This window comes from Cantharellus anzutake (genome assembly GCF_015039405.1).
Source record: "Cantharellus anzutake strain C23 chromosome Unknown EI90scaffold_17, whole genome shotgun sequence".
NCBI classification, from domain to species: domain Eukaryota; kingdom Fungi; phylum Basidiomycota; class Agaricomycetes; order Cantharellales; family Hydnaceae; genus Cantharellus; species Cantharellus anzutake.
The window spans coordinates 41,697-59,196 of record NW_024066967.1 but is presented as its reverse complement, the minus strand read 5'-3'; the positions used below and the strand labels follow the sequence as shown (position 1 = coordinate 59,196).

The 17,500-nt window shown below is 48.1% G+C and overlaps 4 protein-coding genes across 4 annotated transcripts; all 4 read right to left on the bottom strand.

The window, feature by feature from the left end:
* Positions 1 to 2,074: 2,074 nt before the first annotated feature.
* Positions 2,075 to 2,275, bottom strand: EI90DRAFT_2916399 (uncharacterized protein; the record flags this gene model as incomplete). Its single annotated transcript, XM_039054584.1, has 1 exon — positions 2,075 to 2,275. One exon carries the CDS (start codon positions 2,273 to 2,275, stop codon positions 2,075 to 2,077), a length of 201 nt encoding a protein of 66 aa, XP_038917432.1.
* A 121-nt stretch (positions 2,276 to 2,396) lies between these two features.
* Positions 2,397 to 3,246, bottom strand: EI90DRAFT_3051992 (uncharacterized protein; the record flags this gene model as incomplete). Its single annotated transcript, XM_039059897.1, has 1 exon — positions 2,397 to 3,246. A coding segment is annotated over exon 1 (671 nt), but the record flags the coding sequence as incomplete, so codon positions are not given.
* Positions 3,247 to 3,593: 347 nt separating this feature from the next.
* EI90DRAFT_560025 (uncharacterized protein) lies at positions 3,594 to 5,041 on the bottom strand. The gene has a single exon (XM_039067798.1). The coding sequence runs from the start codon at positions 4,831 to 4,833 to the stop codon at positions 3,724 to 3,726; it is 1,110 nt and encodes a 369-aa protein (XP_038917430.1). The 5' UTR covers positions 4,834 to 5,041; the 3' UTR covers positions 3,594 to 3,723.
* A 5,920-nt stretch (positions 5,042 to 10,961) lies between these two features.
* EI90DRAFT_3051977 (uncharacterized protein) lies at positions 10,962 to 11,928 on the bottom strand. The gene is made up of 2 exons (XM_039059896.1): positions 11,232 to 11,928; positions 10,962 to 11,190 (listed from the first exon to the last, which is right to left on the bottom strand). Exons 1-2 carry the CDS (start codon positions 11,599 to 11,601, stop codon positions 11,087 to 11,089), a joined length of 474 nt encoding a protein of 157 aa, XP_038917429.1. The 5' UTR covers positions 11,602 to 11,928; the 3' UTR covers positions 10,962 to 11,086.
* Between the last annotated feature and the right edge of the window lie 5,572 nt (positions 11,929 to 17,500).

Here is a 17,500-nt window from a genome sequence, read left to right as displayed (position 1 = left end):
ATTCAACAAGGTTCAAGGGACACGACGCAATCCAGTGTTGAGCGTCGTCAAAGTATTCCTCATCGGAACGAGGACATTTATGGAGTGGATCGGTGAGAGGGGCTCCGTCTAGCTGAGGACTTAGTGCGTCCCATACATTCGTAGTAACAAACTCCCGCCGAGAATGCATGCGTGACATTAGCATGACCATGTATCCAAAGTTACGTTCTCTCGCACGGTAACACGGCGTCTTGCCCCCCTTAACCAACCATCCAGCACCATGACGAAAATGCATGAGGACGATTTCTCGAACTGGTTGCCACCCACGGTACCAGTTTTCTCTAGACTCATGACCAGTGCCATGTCGTCATTGTCGACCCTAACTAGCCTATCTAAGTGACGCACAGCGGCTCCAACATCTCATTGATAGGCTCCTGCTATTTACTATACCATAGGGAGAAGGTTCTGCGTCGAATTCTGGGATATGGATCGACCGTCTTAGCTCGCCTGGTGATCCCTGGAACTTGTGTTCCCAATAAAACGGGACTACTACTAGTCCTGTGCAGTTGGTACGGTCGCCGAGGGGCTCACCTCTGGTTCTGCATCCCGAGACAGAGCTATCTTCCCTCAAACCCAAAGGGAACGAACAACAAAGGTTAAGTGTGGCCTCGAGGCAAAGTTGGCCCATATAAGGTTAAAGTAGTTTCTAGAGAACCTCCCCACAGATCCCCGGTATAAGATGTAGCCTTCCGGAGTTTCCCAAGCCTGCCATGCACTGAAGCAAGAGGGAGAAACTGGACATTTATCCGATAACACTACTATTTAACACTAATATTGAGTCGATTGGCGTCTCCTCGTCCTTTTTTTGGTAAGGCTATGCTACAGTTAAAAAGAAGGAAAGAAAGAAAGGGAAAAATAAAATAAGAGAAGGAAATGAGCAGGCAGAACAAAGGGAAGACAATGCAGAATCGATTTCCGATGGGAAAGAGGTAAACGTAAGTGTGGGCGCAAGGGCCACTATGAGTGGGATGAACTGGTGACAGAACGATGCAATGATAAAAAAGATGCAAGATGTAAGTGGTCAGAAAGTACATAGAACATATATTTTAAAGATGCATTAGCAGGACATGAAGTCAGCTTTTCCGACGATTCATTTGAGTGTTCTTTTACCCAGAATAAATGACAATGAGGAAGGTGAAAGGTAAAAGAAAAAAGAAAAAAGAAAAGTCCATGTGATATGAATAGCGCTAAGGAAGACTATGTGCATTCAAGATAGTCGCAGGAAGATCAAGGCATTTTTGTTGGAGATCAGGGCTTTCAGTCGGGCGATAGAAGAGGGGGGGGGAGATCATCAGTGGGGAAGGAATAGGTGAAACCAATAGACAGGATACAAATGATGTTTCTCAGTGGTGGGAGGTGACAGATGAATCTTCGCTTTCAGTCGACGGCGGCGATGCGTGATCTTCGTCGTGATCTTCGCCTGCATTACTCTCTACGCGGTGATCAGCTGTAGCATCGGGCACAGCGTTAGCCGAAGTTTTCGAAGCCAGATATGAAGCCTGTGCTGGGCTATATCCATACGCTGCCAGCCGCTCCATAGTCATACCAGCGTCGGTCGAATAAGAATACGATTGAGTATTTGAGCCCAAGGCTTGTGGTGAATGCGAACGGCGAGAACGTGCGAGAGGTGTACTTGAGATGTTAGGCGGTACTCTGCCAGGGTATTCTGGGCGAGGTTGTGGCTCTGGACGGCCATGGTGTTCTTTTCCACTTGGGCATTGCAGGGTGGTAGATGCGGGTGGGCTGGGGGTGGACTAAGGGCATGTGCACTGCGCAACATGGAAAACACAGTTCTGCGGGGATGAGTTCCGTACGACGAGGGTGAAGGAGGAGGACCGGAAAGAGTAGAGTATTCGGATTGGATCATTGTCAAAGCTGGAAGGCGAGTGGCGGGGTGAGAGGGAACAGGTGGGTCTGACGGGACTATTGCTGATGTTTCATAGATGGGACGAGGCTTAGCTGTGATCGTCTCTTGAAAAGTGATCCTCTTCTTAGGAGGAACAAGAATACGTCGCCGAGCCTAATGCAATAATCGTTAGCGCCGCAGCCCAAACCGATACAACAGACAACCTCTTACATTTATCATCCAATTCGACACCTGGCTCATGTTCAATTGCGTTTTGTCGCAGAGCATCTTCTTCTCATCTTCAGTGGGATATGGATGGGACTTGTGCGCCATCAGCCAAGTTTTCAACGTCTCTGTAACCTCTTTAGGCAACTTTCCGCGCTTCTTCATGACAATAGGGGCATCGGTCGTCACCTCGGTCGCAGGGCCAGCAGCTTCTGGGCCAGCGACAGGCTGTGTTGGACTGTCCACAGGCGGCTGACTTGAGTGTGAGGCCACTGGGCTGCATGACGCAGAAGCACCCCTATCAACGAAAAGATCGTGAACGGTCATCCCTGAGTGCGAACGCTTTCGGCGCTGGCGGCGACCATTATCTGGCAACATCTCGCCTTCGTCTGATTCTACAGAGTAACAAATGATCAATATTCGGTAATCCAAACGGGACTTGGTGAGAGAAGATGTTTGAGTACATACCTGCCTCCTGTAAACTGGTCTCAAGCGAGGGGCTGCCCTTCATGCCAGGTACGATGGCGCCATTACTAGCGCCATGCTCAGATTCCTCACTGGTCGGACAATGCGTCTCCTCACGTTTCCTCTTCCGCAAGCTCATCCGACGTCCTTCAATCGTCATAGATCCTGAGGCTTCCTGAAGGATTGGCATTGAGCTCGTGACAGTGGGAGGAGCCTCGGTCGGCGCGGGCTGACTAGGCACATGTGTCACAGTGGATGACGACGAACCGGTAACCTCTTGGGAGTTACCTGGCGGACTTGACGCAGTCGAGGGATGGGTTAGCTGCTGGCTTTCAACTCCACTCGAAGCCGCCTCCACGGTCCGAGCCTCTACACCTTCCTTCTTCACGTCCCCACACGCCCACGCACCCGCACTTGCCCTACCACCAGCAACCCCTAATAAAAAGCTACTTCTCCGTTGCCTCACACGACCCAGTAGACCGCCGATAGGAGATACTTTTGGGGGTGTTTCTTGACGACTGGGTGGTAAACTGGGGTACGGACTAGGAGGTATGTTCGCTAACGAAGTGCCACCCCCTCCAGTGCTAACAGAAAGTGACATTCTCCGGTTCAAACGAGGCCGACGTTGAGCATCAGGACACGAAGGGACGGGCGCACGGGTAACGTCCGATATCGCACAAGAACTTGGAGTCACATCAGACTTGGCTTCAACACGAGCCGGAGCGGTATCCACCATTCCACTGCTCACCGCCGTCGGTCCTGACACGGCAGCATACGAATACCGGACGGTAGCGGAGCCTGCAGAAGAGGCCGAAGATGAGCACGAACAATCTTGCTGCGGCCGCTGGTGTTGAACTACACAACTTGCAGTCCGGTTCCTATTGTCCATTAACGGAATAACACCATTTTGCTGCTGCTGCTGTTGTGGGTACGTGTCGTCGCGGCGGAGGAATTCACCGAGTAGCCTCCATGTAGTACCGTCGGCTCCTGCATCGGAATGAAATGGAGACCCTCCCCGGAGTACGTCGTGTGGCCTAATCGAGCCATATCAACTTGACACCATGCCAGTCGTCTCTCCTCTCTCATTTTGTGCTGTCTTTCGAAATCGAAATTCGCATCATTCAACGTCATCCCTGTCTCTGGAAAGTTCAGAGACTCGCTTGGAGGAGGCCGAGAATCAAGTTGAGGTTGAAAGTAAGGATGGTAATGCGGATTATGAAGATGAGATGGAGATGGTATCGCGAATTGTCCTTTGACCTCCACAGTATGAACTTGAGGCTGATAGTACGAACCCGGATGGCCAGCGAATTGAGATGGGTCGGAGATGCTGAAGTGGTGGTCGAAGCGTCAGGAGATCGGTTCGGGAGGGAAACTCCAGGGGGTACAGGGGCCTTCCCGGGGTAAGCGGGTGATGAGTGGGATGCAGCCGACGGCGAAGGCGAAGGCGAAGAACCTGACCAAGACGACGAAATTGCAGATTGGGACGAAGTAGGCCTCGAATCTCCCGCAGGTGCCGTGTTCACGTTCCCGCTCGTCGTCATCATCGTCGTGTTAGTGGCCGCTGAGTTTGTCCCCGCGGTCATCGTCAATTCGGCGATGGATGCGTAGAACGAACTAGTGTTCCTTTCCGCCATTGCGTCCACCCCCGCCACACCACTCAAGGACTGGATCACCTCAGAACCCAGTACAAGTTCATCAATGGACGAACCCGTCCCTTCGCCCGATCCCATCTCGACATCATCTTCACACGCTTTCACACAACTTTGGTTCATCCCTCCTCCAAAAGCTTCATACGTCCCAAAGGTATCTCCAATCCCTTCACACAACAACGGCATGTCGACTCCCAAACTGGCGTCAAGCATGACGTCCATACCTACACCCGAGCCCATCATCCCTATCGACATCAGAGTGGGTGAATCAGTGTACGCTGCAAACGAGATGGCGCTCCCGTCCCCACAGCCAGGCCCAATAGGCGTAAAAGGTGACAGCGGCTCGCTCGTCGACGATCCAGATGATGATCCAGGGGGAGTATAATCTAGGCACTGTGAATGGGAAGTCGACAACGATGTCGAACCCGACGCAGATGTGGATGTGGACGTGGATGAGGTAGAAGAGGGCATGGTAGAGGAAGATGGGGCGGAGGCGTGAGAGTGAGTCTGGACGTCCACTTCCTCAAACGAAGTGGAACCGAGTAATGGATGACTGGCGTTCTCGAACCCGGTTGGTTCCCTATTTGTTATTTTGGTACGATATACCATTTGGTTTTCGGTAGATGATTGACGAACCGTGATACCGGCGATAAGGGTTAAATACGCAAAGGGTAATGATGGTGATGGCGATGGCGATGGTGGCGAGGCAAGGAGGAAATGAAGAAAGTGTAGAGAAAGAGATGGCGTGTTGACGAGCAGTGAAGGGGGAAGAGCGGGCAGGGGGGTATTGGTCAGCAGTTAGTGATAGATCAGCGGTAATCAGCAGGTATCGTCCGAGACATAAGGAGCAAGTGAGAGAATCAAGCGGGCGGCGAGGAAAAGGGATAAAGAAGGGTGGTGTGGGGGGAGGAGAGGAGGGCATTGAATTAACCAACGAGGTGTGAATATTAAGATTATCAAGCCATGATGGGCAGTTGAGTGTGAATGCAGACGAAAAGAACAGCATTCGAGGAAAAGGAGATGGAATGGAAGTGGAGCAGGAATTAATGAAGTGGATCAAATATAGAACCGGAGCCGGATGCGCGGTTTTATTTTTTTTGGAGTCGACCGATCCCGGGAGGAGTTCCCAAGAGCAAGGGAAGTGTGTGCATGCATGTAAAGGGCAAATGCGAGCCAAGTTTAGAAAAGAACAAAAAAGTTATGAGAATTGCCCAGCCCCCAAGACGCCAGCACAGCACGACGTACATGCGTGTTGTGCAGGCACCCGTGTGATTCCACACATACAAAACAAAGAGGGGAGCACACATGGGAAGAAAACCCCAAACGGATATGTGAGGAATTTTAGGGTTTTGTATCGGTTTGTTTGTTTTTTTCAGTGGAAAAAGTACCCGTACAGCCCCATGAAAGGTCCAGATTCAGAACGAACCCCAAGTTGGATCAGATCAAGAGATCGGTCCAAATGAAAGGAAGATTCAAGCGATCCATAAAGAGACGGTAGCAGGTGTTCCACACAGATGAGGCCCCCCCCAGATAAATTGAATTATGAATGAAATGGATGGATGTTGAAACGGAGAGTTGCGTAGAATCAGATAGGAAGGATGAACCAGCCAGTTGACCAAAAAGTCGATCGAGCCACCAAGTTTGTCATACGGCCACGGAATTTTGGGTTGTTGCGCATGTGAACAAAAAGGGCGTAACGACGTGTTGCAGTTTCGATAAGCATCCAATGTGCCGAATGTTCCATCGTTAAAAAAAGCAATCGTAAATCGAGTTAGCGACCACGTCATAAGCATCCAGGGCAGGGAGAATCGGGCGAAAAAGAAAAAAGAAAAAAGCAAGACTTGGTCAGATGGTCCCATTCTTGATACCAAGAAAAAAACTGATAAGCTAAACACGCACAATGATGATGGTGACCTCGACTCTTCAGACGAAAAGGAAGAAGCAGTGGACGGCGGGAAATATCCCGCCGCCCTGACCCATAAGAAATTTCCTCAATGACATCAAGGAACTCGTCCCTCCCTGGCCAATCATCCCAATTCATCATTGATGTTAATGGCGAGGATGTTGAGGTTGATGTTGAAGTGGACAGAAGAAATCCAGGGCCCATGGAAGTCGAGATGACTGTAGACATTTAAGATATATACCAAAGTCGTCAAAAGCGCGAACTCGAAGCTTGAAATGAGTCGAAGGCGATTTTTTTTTATCTCGCTCAAAAAAAGAGGTTGCGAGGGCTGACTCTTGAAGAGCTCGAGAGGCTATAAACACGACGCCGCCGTAACCTGAACTTGTAGTTAGGGTATAGCACTATATAAAAAAGAAGGGAAAGAGCGCGGAGACACGAGTTAGTACGTCCGATCCCGGGTTTTTGTCAGCCTATACAAACGTGAAGGGAAGGGGGGAGGGGAGGGGAGAAACCGAACGCGATGTGCCTTAAAACACACACTCTCTCTCGGAGAGGGAGCGAGATTACCGCCAGTGACCCTATTCTGTGTCGTCATGGTTCACGGAGAAGGACACAGCCAAACTCGGGGAGTGTGGATGCGTTCGGGGAAGCTTATGAATGAGATATTGCAATGTGGAAGGGGGTGATGCTATACGGGGGTTGTGTAGTTGGAACCAAAGAAGGAAATCAAAAAAAAAAACAATGCTTGACTCGTTCAAAGCAGAACAAAAAAATTGATTCAGATAAGGATAAAACATTTGAGGGAAGGAGAAGAAGCACGCGAGAAGTGGATCTCTCCACTAGAAGAACGATCGGGGAATACGGAAAATGATTGCAAAGAAAAGTACTTGAGTAAGCCAAAACGGATGAGAAATTCCGAGTGAGTTCGGAGAATCCTCCTCTTGTACTCAAGAAGGTTTAGCGGTTTGAGACGGTTATCAAGTTTCCACAATGACGCGAGAAAAGAACAAAGAAAAGAGTCAAGTGGAGGAAAGGGTATTAGACTAAAATCATTCTCGATCCTTGAGATCGCGAGTCTCGCCCTTGTTGGCGAATTTCTCAACTGAATTCACTCTATCCATCATTCCCAGCCTCGTTGCGAAGCCAACGAGTCACCAACAGTACTTAATACGGCCTGAGGGGCCGCCAAAAGTACAGGGAAACACACGGAGAGGACGCCTACATTCAAAAGTCGGCATCACAACCACAACACCCATTGAATGGACAATGCCGAACAAACTCGTTCCGTTCGGTCCTATGCCGAACCAACATTACGAAGGCGAAGTTGAAGACCAAATGCAAAGTTGAAGCGGGAGTAAGGAGAAACGAGAAAATGGAATGGAATAGAAAGAGGAGCGAGCAATGAAGCGGCTTTCAGGTTGAACGTTGTAGCGAAGAAGTGTAGGGGCAGGGGTAAAAGGGCCTGGACGGCGTGCGACACGTGCTGGAGGGAGGAAGTGGGGGGGAAAACTATCCAACGGCTTTGCATGACTTCAATTCAACTCACCCGTTCGTTCCGTTCCCTAATCGCCAAAGCCACCAAACCCTACGGTAAACGTGTGGTTTAGAGTGCCCACCGACGGATCGATAAGTTCGATGAAACCGAATCTGGTTTCCAACAAGTCGAATCTGGCTTCAACTCTTGCTAGGACCTAGAACGCGCTGAAAAGGGCACTCTTGACGAAATGAACTAGCTAGTAAGCCAGTGAGTGGACTCCGCCCTTCCTCTCTCCCTTTGGCAACGAAACGTGCGCAAGCAACGAGCCAATGACGAGCGTAAAGAGTTTCCCGTCACGAACCAAAATCCAAGTTGAGGCTCGAGAAAGACGCCCAAGAGAGAGAGAGAATGACTGTGTGCGTGTGTGAAGAGTAAAGAGAGCCAGGAAGAGTTGTTCAACGTTCAAGAAAGGCGCAGAAGAGCACATTATAAAAAATACGATATATGTACTCAAATTCTTTTCCATCTTGTGCTGTTGGGTATTGAGGGTGAGGGTCCTTCCCATTTTGACTTGATCCAATCACCTTTCTATATTTGGACTAGAGGAGAAGCAGATCACACAGCACAAATATATAAATGAAAATAAAAAGAAAGGAATACAAATGATAAATAGATAATATAATGAAAATTTTCAAATCAAATTAATGTCAACATCTGCCTCGCCCGAGATAAGTAAAGACCAACACATACCAGCCCGTTCATTTTCAACATTTTTTTACGAATTCTGATTCGAGGAGCTCGCAACTCCAGTATCTCCGGTACCAAGTGGGTCGATGAACCCCAGCCAGCTGCGTCTTCCACCACACTTTCAAAGATAGTCCTGAGCGACGAGAAGTAAACAAGGATTTGCAATGGCACATACAGTTAGACATCACCGTTCTTACCCTCCCCCGCTACTTTGGACATATTTAGCAGCACCCTGAGAAGGAGAACACTAACAATCCTACATGACCCCCCTGCCCTCTTGCATCCCCCCCCCACAACCACAACCCTCGTTGAAGATTGATAAGTATATATCTTTCTGCTTCAGGATCGATCTGCATGATGGGAAGTGAACACGTTCGCTCGTTTGGAACGCGCTAACCCCGCGGCTTGAAACCATGCATATATATATATATATGTTACTCGTTGTTCGTGGTGGGGTGCGGATGAAGCGCGGCGAGGGATCAACGAACGATAATGACGATTGATCTACCCACAACGGGAAACGAGATATATAGATTAAGGCTCAACCAACCGGCACACGCACTTGCACGAACAACTACCCCAACCCACTGCACCTTTCTCTCTCGCTTTGCAACTGTTTTTCACCGCATCCAAACTCTAGGCCCCATGCACGCTTATCGCCACAACCACAAGACTCACGTGCTCCATCGGAGATCCCAATATCCCACTTTGCGCCCGGACAAATCCATCAATCTTTCTGTTTTCGTCCAATTCGCGCTATTCCCGTTTTATATACATAACCCGTAACCCTGGAAAGAGTTGCATGGGAAAAAAAAATAACAAGTAATAAGTAAAGTCAACTGGAAATTCCGTCATAGCACTATAAAGCACCTCGCAACCAACTCTACCCGGTCGCTCATGAAAAAAAAGCTCGACGTCGAAAACCGAATGAAGGTGTACTTCGACGTCGCTGAATCTCCCCAACCCTAAATTTCAACAACCTCCCCTTCCCCGTTGTTCCCAAGTTTTCTTTCGGCCATGGCCGATTCATTCTTTTTTATCCTTTCCATTCCAGCCAATTCACATCTCTATTATGTTAGCGAGTGTTCGTATTTAAAGCGACAACCACTATAACCTTATTTGGTAGTAAAGCTCTCAGAAAAACAAACAAGCAACTCCACACACACACTCTCTCTTCTCCATCGAAGTATAATGACTTGCATACACTTCCACCCCTCGTTTTTTCACTGTGACCTCGTGTTGTTGTTTTTTCCAAATTCGTTTTCCTAGCGCGGGAGACACATGCAGCAAACTGAGTAGATCGTCATCGCATCGTTATCCAACCCCCTTTCAACCTCCCGCGTTGAGATCTCCGGATCAAATCTAGGTAAGTTGAAGCCCGTTTGTATGTACTTACACATGTACACGCACACGCACCCTTTCTTCAACCCCTCCCCGTTCCGCCGGCCTCCTTATGTATGATGGAACGCCAGATTTCGCATCCTGATCCACAGAATTCTAGAAGCTCCTCCACCTTTTGTTCTGGGCCTATTGAGCACAGAACACATTTCACCCTTGGCTGTTTTCCGATCGGACTTTCCCACGCAAATTTCATTTTCCCGGCCGACCCCAGAACTACACAATTACATATGTGAGGAAAGGAGAGGCGAACATCCATGCATGATGGGAAAATAGCGAGGGAGTTGTTGTGACATCAAGTATCCACCAGCCGGCTTGCATGCTGATCAGATTGGACGGATTTCTGAGGAGAACTCGGAGATGCTACGATGTTCATATTCCCAGTGCGACGATAAGCTAGCTGAATGGCGACAGAGAGAAATGGATAGACGACAAAAAAGACAACGTTAACAACAATATACAGGCTCACTATACGCATCATTGACAGGATCGCTGATGTGCCTTTCGTTTTGGTGGGAAGATAGTCTTTCCACTACGGAGGATGTGGAAAAGAAGACGAGAACGACTTTGCAAAACAATGATGAGACTAGAGCCAAGGACAGATATATGTAATGTCAAATGATACAAGATGACGGAAGATGACATACGACGGACAACATAATGAGCGGGGCCAACTAATTCAGTTATCCAATCCAAAAGGGGAAAGGCTCAATACAAAAAGGATTATGTCATTAGACGCTCACGTATCAGAATTCACGTAAGTTCAGACCTCTGCGAGCTAGTAGTTTGCCCGAATGCTTCACCATATCAAAGGAAAGGGAAGTGAACTGAGTATTGTGTATACCTGTGACGTCCTAAATCCGAACCTAAGCCTTTTTTTTTTTACCCAGAAACAGACAAACAACACTGTACAAGGACCCACGCAAGCGACCGGAGTCCTACCTACGCGACATGCATATATAGGAACGCACCAAAGTGTTATGTATTCGGCTCTGATGCCCTGTTCTCCTATCTTAGAGGCTCCATGTATCTCGGACATCCGCGTCACGAGGGCGCAGCCAGCCACCGCCTGGAAACGAGGGAAGCCCAGAACGCAACGTTTCACACTAATCCCTCCCACGACATGATCGTTTGATGCTTACTGAATATGGACAATCCGATAACCTCGGTACCGAGCCCTCTTGATAAATACCGCCTCTCTCTTCGCATCGGCCATTGGATCAAGAACCTCTGACCGCCGACGATGTGAGAAGACTTCCCTCCCTCCCTCCCTCCCTCCTCCTCCTTCCCCTCCTCACTAGTACAAACGGCGAACTATAAGAAGAGACGATGATCCCTTACCACTCTAGAACTCTGCCCCCAGGCACGGCACGATTCGACTCATTTCGGATCTCACCCTGTCCGCAACCCGCACTTTTGCACCCCCAAGGTAGTAGTAAAACTTGATTGCCCAAAAAAAAAAAATTCTCTCTCGGGGCTTACAAAGGTTTTGGGGGGTGTTGCCGCGGCGCAAGCCCGTGTCCGATTGCAAACTCCTATGGGTACCTCGCTTTGCGCAACAGGCACGCATTACTATAACACATTCAATAGCCGCAACACCTGGACGGGGCTGCATGTAGAGGTTTTTTGGTTTTTCATCTCGGCCATTCGGACTATGTAAGTACTCTATATATTCGGGCGCGATACAATACGTACCCCAACACGCTGCTATCACGAGTTTCTTACACATATCTATCCGCATGGCTGGGTCGAAGCAGCCCCTTCTGAGTCTCGCAGTAGTACTATCTATTGGGCCTTTGCGATTGCAATATACGTATGTAATCTCTGTGAGAGGGCAATTCCGGCCTTCCATTGGACTTTTGTGTTAGTATGTGATCATATCACACCCGGGGCAAAAAAAACAAAAACGCATACTTATTCATCTCGGAACGCTGATGCGCGCGCGCGCGATGCTATGATTCCAATGACCCAGTTTCAGGAGCGCTACTTCTAATCGCTTCGAACTGCACCCTCTCCTTCGTTCAGGTATCCCGTTCATGGTACTCGAAGTGGGAACGAGTTGTCATCACTAGTACGGTTTCGCGTGGAACTCACCAACACGTCCACCAATTCAAAAGCCGCAAAGCGGTTTTCTACGCTCTATTAAATCATTCAGAGGAAGTCCTTTTGTTTTGATTGAACCCCCTATGGAGTTGCGCGCGTACGTTCCTCTCCGACCCCTTCAAAAAGCCCGACTCCGACTCCGGTTCTTGAATTCTCCTGTGCCGACGGCCTAGGTTCTCATGATTCACTGTCCCCTATCCCTTTTCTTCAAGTGATAACTAGGATAACTAGGGGGGAGGTGACTTGCAAGTAGTAAGTACTCTTCTTTTTTTTACCACAAATTGTGCGCATGGCCCGGCATGCTATGTGTTGCACAGACTCCAGCTGTGCAGGTGCATCGACACGGCTACATACATATCATGACGCAAAGGATCATTCGCTAGTGCATTAGCATAGCATAGCATAGCATATGTAATAAATTGCGCCTGTCTTTTTAGGGTTACCGAGTTGTGAGTGATGTTGAACTCCTTTTGGGTACCTCTCCCGGCGACACCGCGGAGTTTGTGAATCCAAGAGTTCCAAATAGTTTTTTTTTGGGGGTGGCAAGAAACCACATCAATTTGTCTGATGGATTTTATCATGGAGTTGAAGCGAGTTACTTGTACGATACATAACTCGGTTTTTTTCGCGTGCCTATGTGTAAATACTTGTACGAGTCAATGTTGGACTTGCTCAGGTTCTCGACACAAGGACAAATATCCGACTGTAGCCGTAATACATGACAAGAGAGAACCGAATTGTCATCTTTGCCTTGTGTTTGCACCGTATTTGTAGCATTTGCAACACAAACCGCAAACACATGGGGCCTGTGCACACACACACACCTTGTGCAAATTGCCGTTAAGCCGTTCTGCCGTTACACCGCCACAAATCAATTTCTCCAAATTGATTTCTTTTTTTTCTTTTTACCCTTTCTTAGTGCAATAGAGCCACCTCGATCGGGAGGAGACGAATTCATATGTTATCGGAACAAATTCGGCTCCGGGGTGGGGTGAATCATATATTGACAGGTTTTTGAATTGTTGATGTCCATATATGTATATCATTGACACCGCATGTCGCCGCAAATATGTATGTTATGTATGACTGAATGGGGTTCGAAGAAAGGGTGTAATGTATTATACATAATCAATGATATATAATTAAGTAGCCAAGCATTGCACTTGGAATTTGAGAATTTCAAAAAAAAAAATCGCAGTGGAAGCATTTTTTGCCGAAGTAACTCGTGCAAGTACGTACAAAAGCAAGCTCACCTAGCTAGTCCTAGGGACCGGGTCAAACCAGCCAAGCTAGTCAAGTACCATCGCTCTCAGTCCAGGCACAGGCAAAGCACTCGCTTTCGAGTTCGCCTGCGCAGCATAACACTCAGATAACAGATGCTCACACACGCATAAGTATCACAGAACACATATAGTACATATGTATCACACGCTATATCATCATACGGTCCGTGCTGCGGGTGATGTCCTTATCCCGGGTGAGCTAGGGAACTTTGGATCAGCGTTGAATTCTATGCAACAAATTCTCGACCCATATATCTTATTACTTACAAGTTGTCGATTCGAACGGGAAGACCATGTCTTCGATGTTCGATCGAGAGAGAAGGTATGTATGTAAAAAAGAAGATTTACAGTATTGGCCGTGCATGGGCTATGCACTACTAGGCGGCCATATTGTATAGTGACTATATGGAGTTACATAGAGATCTGGTGAGAGAGAGAGAGAAGAAGAAGCGCTAGGTGTTCGATTCCGGGATTCGGGTGGGCAAAATATGATTGATCGATCCGAAGCAAAAAAGGTGTTGTCGATCGTCTTTTTCTTGGAACAACGGCATACCTCGCCATTCCATCACATCCATTGCAAAGTAACGAGAGATAGAGCTATATTGATCAATGTACTGTCATGCACTAGGCTCAATATATATAGAGGCTGGTAACCTGCCTATAGGCTCAACTGGTGATACATAACATTCTCAATCTTATGTATGGGTCGAGGTCAGCATCCACGGATTTAGACAACTCCATAACAACCCCATGTTCTACATACACACTGGGAGAATATGTAATAGAATGAGTAAATAGTTCAAGAAGATTCAGACTTCGTGATCAGGGGCCTGGGACACGCGATGCTTCCGGCGGAATCCCTGGCGTTTTGCGCAATGAACAAGCGATCGAAGCCGCAACATCGTTTCTTAGAGATGAATAGTAAAACAATTATGAGGAATTCGTCGCCATCTGAGCGAGTTCGTTGTCCTCAGTGAAGTTCTATTCTGCATTCCATGTCATTACGTGTGGAGCGAATGGATGTACTTGGTCATCTTGGATATATGCAGTTGAGATATATATACCCTTCGATGAGCACGGGCTAACGCAGGTTACCCAGCCTCTATTAGAATAACTTGATGGAACAGAGAATCGTGAATGGTCAAGCTTGTGATTATAGTAAAACCATTTACATTTCAGGATTAATTCAAGAAGACTAGTGATAGTTGACGCCGCGAGCACCTGGACCAGCAAAGTACTTTGCACGTGCAAGGAACGATGTGGAGCTTCCTCCCGACTCATCGACTTGAAGTGGCGTGAGTATCAGGGATCTCAATATAGACCCTAGAATTCGGTTGACCCCGTGCATGCAAATGAGCATATGACAAAGAGGGGGAGGGAGGGACGAGAACTAAAGCAGGTTGAGACCCATGGGCTGAAGCTACTAGGTAGAACTTTTGTGGTATCGTGTCCGATATCGTCAAGTAATGCGGCCGGATGTTACATGATCAATGATCGTAGCCGGCACCAGATACCGGTTATATATTGGCAGTATGGGGTACTTGAGATTGCACTGGGACATGGGGGGACTCGGGAAAAAAAAGATTCCAATTTAGGGATCCACATTTCCGATCAACGAGCTCTTCGTTCGTGTACGTTAGTGCGCAAACAAGCGGCCCACCAGTGTACACCCCTGAGAGCGAGCAGGCCCGGAGTACCAAGACGAATTGAGATGCCGTGAAACCGGTCAGAAGCCGCGATGCCGGGGCTCCCTCAATGGGTTGCATCGATCCTTGTTACAACACCGCGACCGGATCAGGGACTTCCCACTTATGACCGCTTGGCCTTCCAACTATCGTAAGCAGCGATAGTAAGATCGATAGTAACGATGGAGTTGGAAAAGGGAATGTCATAATGTTTTGGGTTTGTAATTTTTTTTTTTTCGTTTCCGGGGGAGGTTATGCAACAACGTCAAATTATTTAATGGGTCGGACATTCTCTACTAAATCTATGCTAGCGTATGGAGGGTCGACTATAGGACACGGCGAAATGAGCGAGCCTTAGGTAGACGAAGCTGCTTTTGATCACATACGCGCATGAACGCCTCACTTGCGTTCATCGATGGCGACGGTGAACAGAACGTGCACGAAAGATGAAGGCCAGCTCAGGAGAGTTAGGCCAAGGGTAAACCGCTGAGGATCTATCATTGCATTCGACCCAGTGACAAGGATTTCCAGCGCGCGATCACAATCAGCGGAGACGTGCTTTTGGGGGAGGGTGGCAACGACGAAGCGGAAGGTGTATATACACCATCATGACCCTCCTCTGTCTTCGGTGGACCAGTACGAAGTCAAATATAGCTGTGCGACAAGAAAAAAAAAATTCGAAAATCTTGTCTAGACCGAGGGCAACCGCTGTCCACATAGGATTCAAACAAAAGGTGATGTTGTGCTACATCATGGCCTTGAATTTAAGGCAGTCTTCCCGAGGATATGATTGGTGAGGAACGCGTAATTGGGGGGGGAACCACTCGTCAAGACAACATCCGAGTCTAGTATAGGTAGGCCACATTTCCCGAGCGGAACGACACGGAGATGACCACAGAATAAACTTCTTGGGCCTAGCCCCTAGCCTCCTCGCCATGCAGATGGAAAGGCTGTCGATCATTGGCGTTGCATTTTTTTTTTTTTTTGGAGCCCAGAGTTATTTACCTAGGAGGAAAAACCTAGGGAAGTACAGGCAGACGCAGGTGTCCCCGCCTACATGGAAGCATGCACTATACTCTAGCTGCCAACAAGAATGATATCAGGCCCCGGGCCGGCCCACTGGTAGTGCGCATACGCATGGGGCGCCAGCGCAAGCACTGGGGGTGTGCACGTGATGAACCAGTTCCTACCACACTCTTTCCCACACTCTTCTCGTCTTTGAGCGGAATTTGCTGTCCTGACGTCGCTCTGACGTTCACTGACTAGAAAGGTAATTCGCGCAAAAAAATGTAGTGCAAACCAGATCAATATGCCCGAGGGGACATGTGACTGACTATACCTTTTCTTGCACGAACAGTAGTGACACAAACTACTCTTGTTAGGTGTTGTTAATCCACCTATGTGCCACAGTATCTTCTGGCTGGTTCAGTTGGCGTTCATCTTGACGTGCTCATGTCAACACGTTGGGTTTAACTCAGTTGCTATTGAGCCTCTCAGTTGTTCCAAACGAACCCCAAACGAACTCGCCTATTTCTAACTTTAACTTCTCCTCATATTTTTTTTCTTCCTGGCAAGACTTATCGCCCTCCACACAGGTGAAGTCCTTGCAAATATGCATGTATGCAGCTCGAGGACGGTCGCACCCTTTTTTTTCATCGATAATGCGATACCTCTTGGAACCATTTTCATTTTTTTTTTCACAGGTCTAGAGGGGACGCACAGTAGTCTCCTCCATCCATGCCGAATCCAACGATACGATCAATGATCTCGAAATAAAGATACAGTACTTGACTCGCATTCCAGTCTCTGAGCAGTGCCTCTTGTTCGATGGCAGGCAGCTATTCCTTAGCATGGCATTCAAGATCTTTTTTTGTTGACATCGTATAATGAACATCGAGACTTTCTCAAAGCTATCAGGCGATGCTCGAGTTCTAATGCTCCTCGTGCTCCGTTGGATTCAACGGTGGCGAAGCACGTGTACGATGTACAAGTCAAAGAGCACACACTGTAGGAGTTTTATAATGCTAAAAGTGGAATTGTAATGAATCGAATATCCCTTTTAAAGAGAGGGCAAATCATTTGTCTAAGCGCGAACACAGGGAAATAAATTAAGTAGAAGTTTGATCTGAGGAGTCTCAATCTTCCATCGTCCGGGTGAATGGCTATTCCCCTGGTGCTGGTGATGTTATGTGAATCCAGACGTTCCAGTTTATCAAATCCCAACAATTTACGCGTCCATCCCCAAAAAATCAACTCGCAAGAATGCCGACTTCTGGTTACAAATTTATTGACAGCTCTTGCCTGCCATTATAATTCAGCAAGAGCTGTGTAGGTAAAGTACTTTCGAGGGACCCCCGTCGTCCCTGCACATCTGGACCCAATATACACTGCAGGTCACCGAGTACTCGAACGGAGATTTGAGATTCGCCAGCACGTTCTCCCCGATCTCTCCCAACGCCCGTTCGATCAGGAGAAGCGGCGATGGATTCGTTTTACCCATGATGAGCTAAGAATAATTTCATCACTCAATTTGCGGTTGATCCTATTCGTATTCGCACCTCAGTCTATATGGAGTAACGGAGCTAGCAAGAGGAAGGGGTTACGGCAGCCGAATCCGGGACTCAGGCGAGCGAGATGGCCTGACACGAGGTGCAAGCACTCACTTGACAGTGATCGTTGT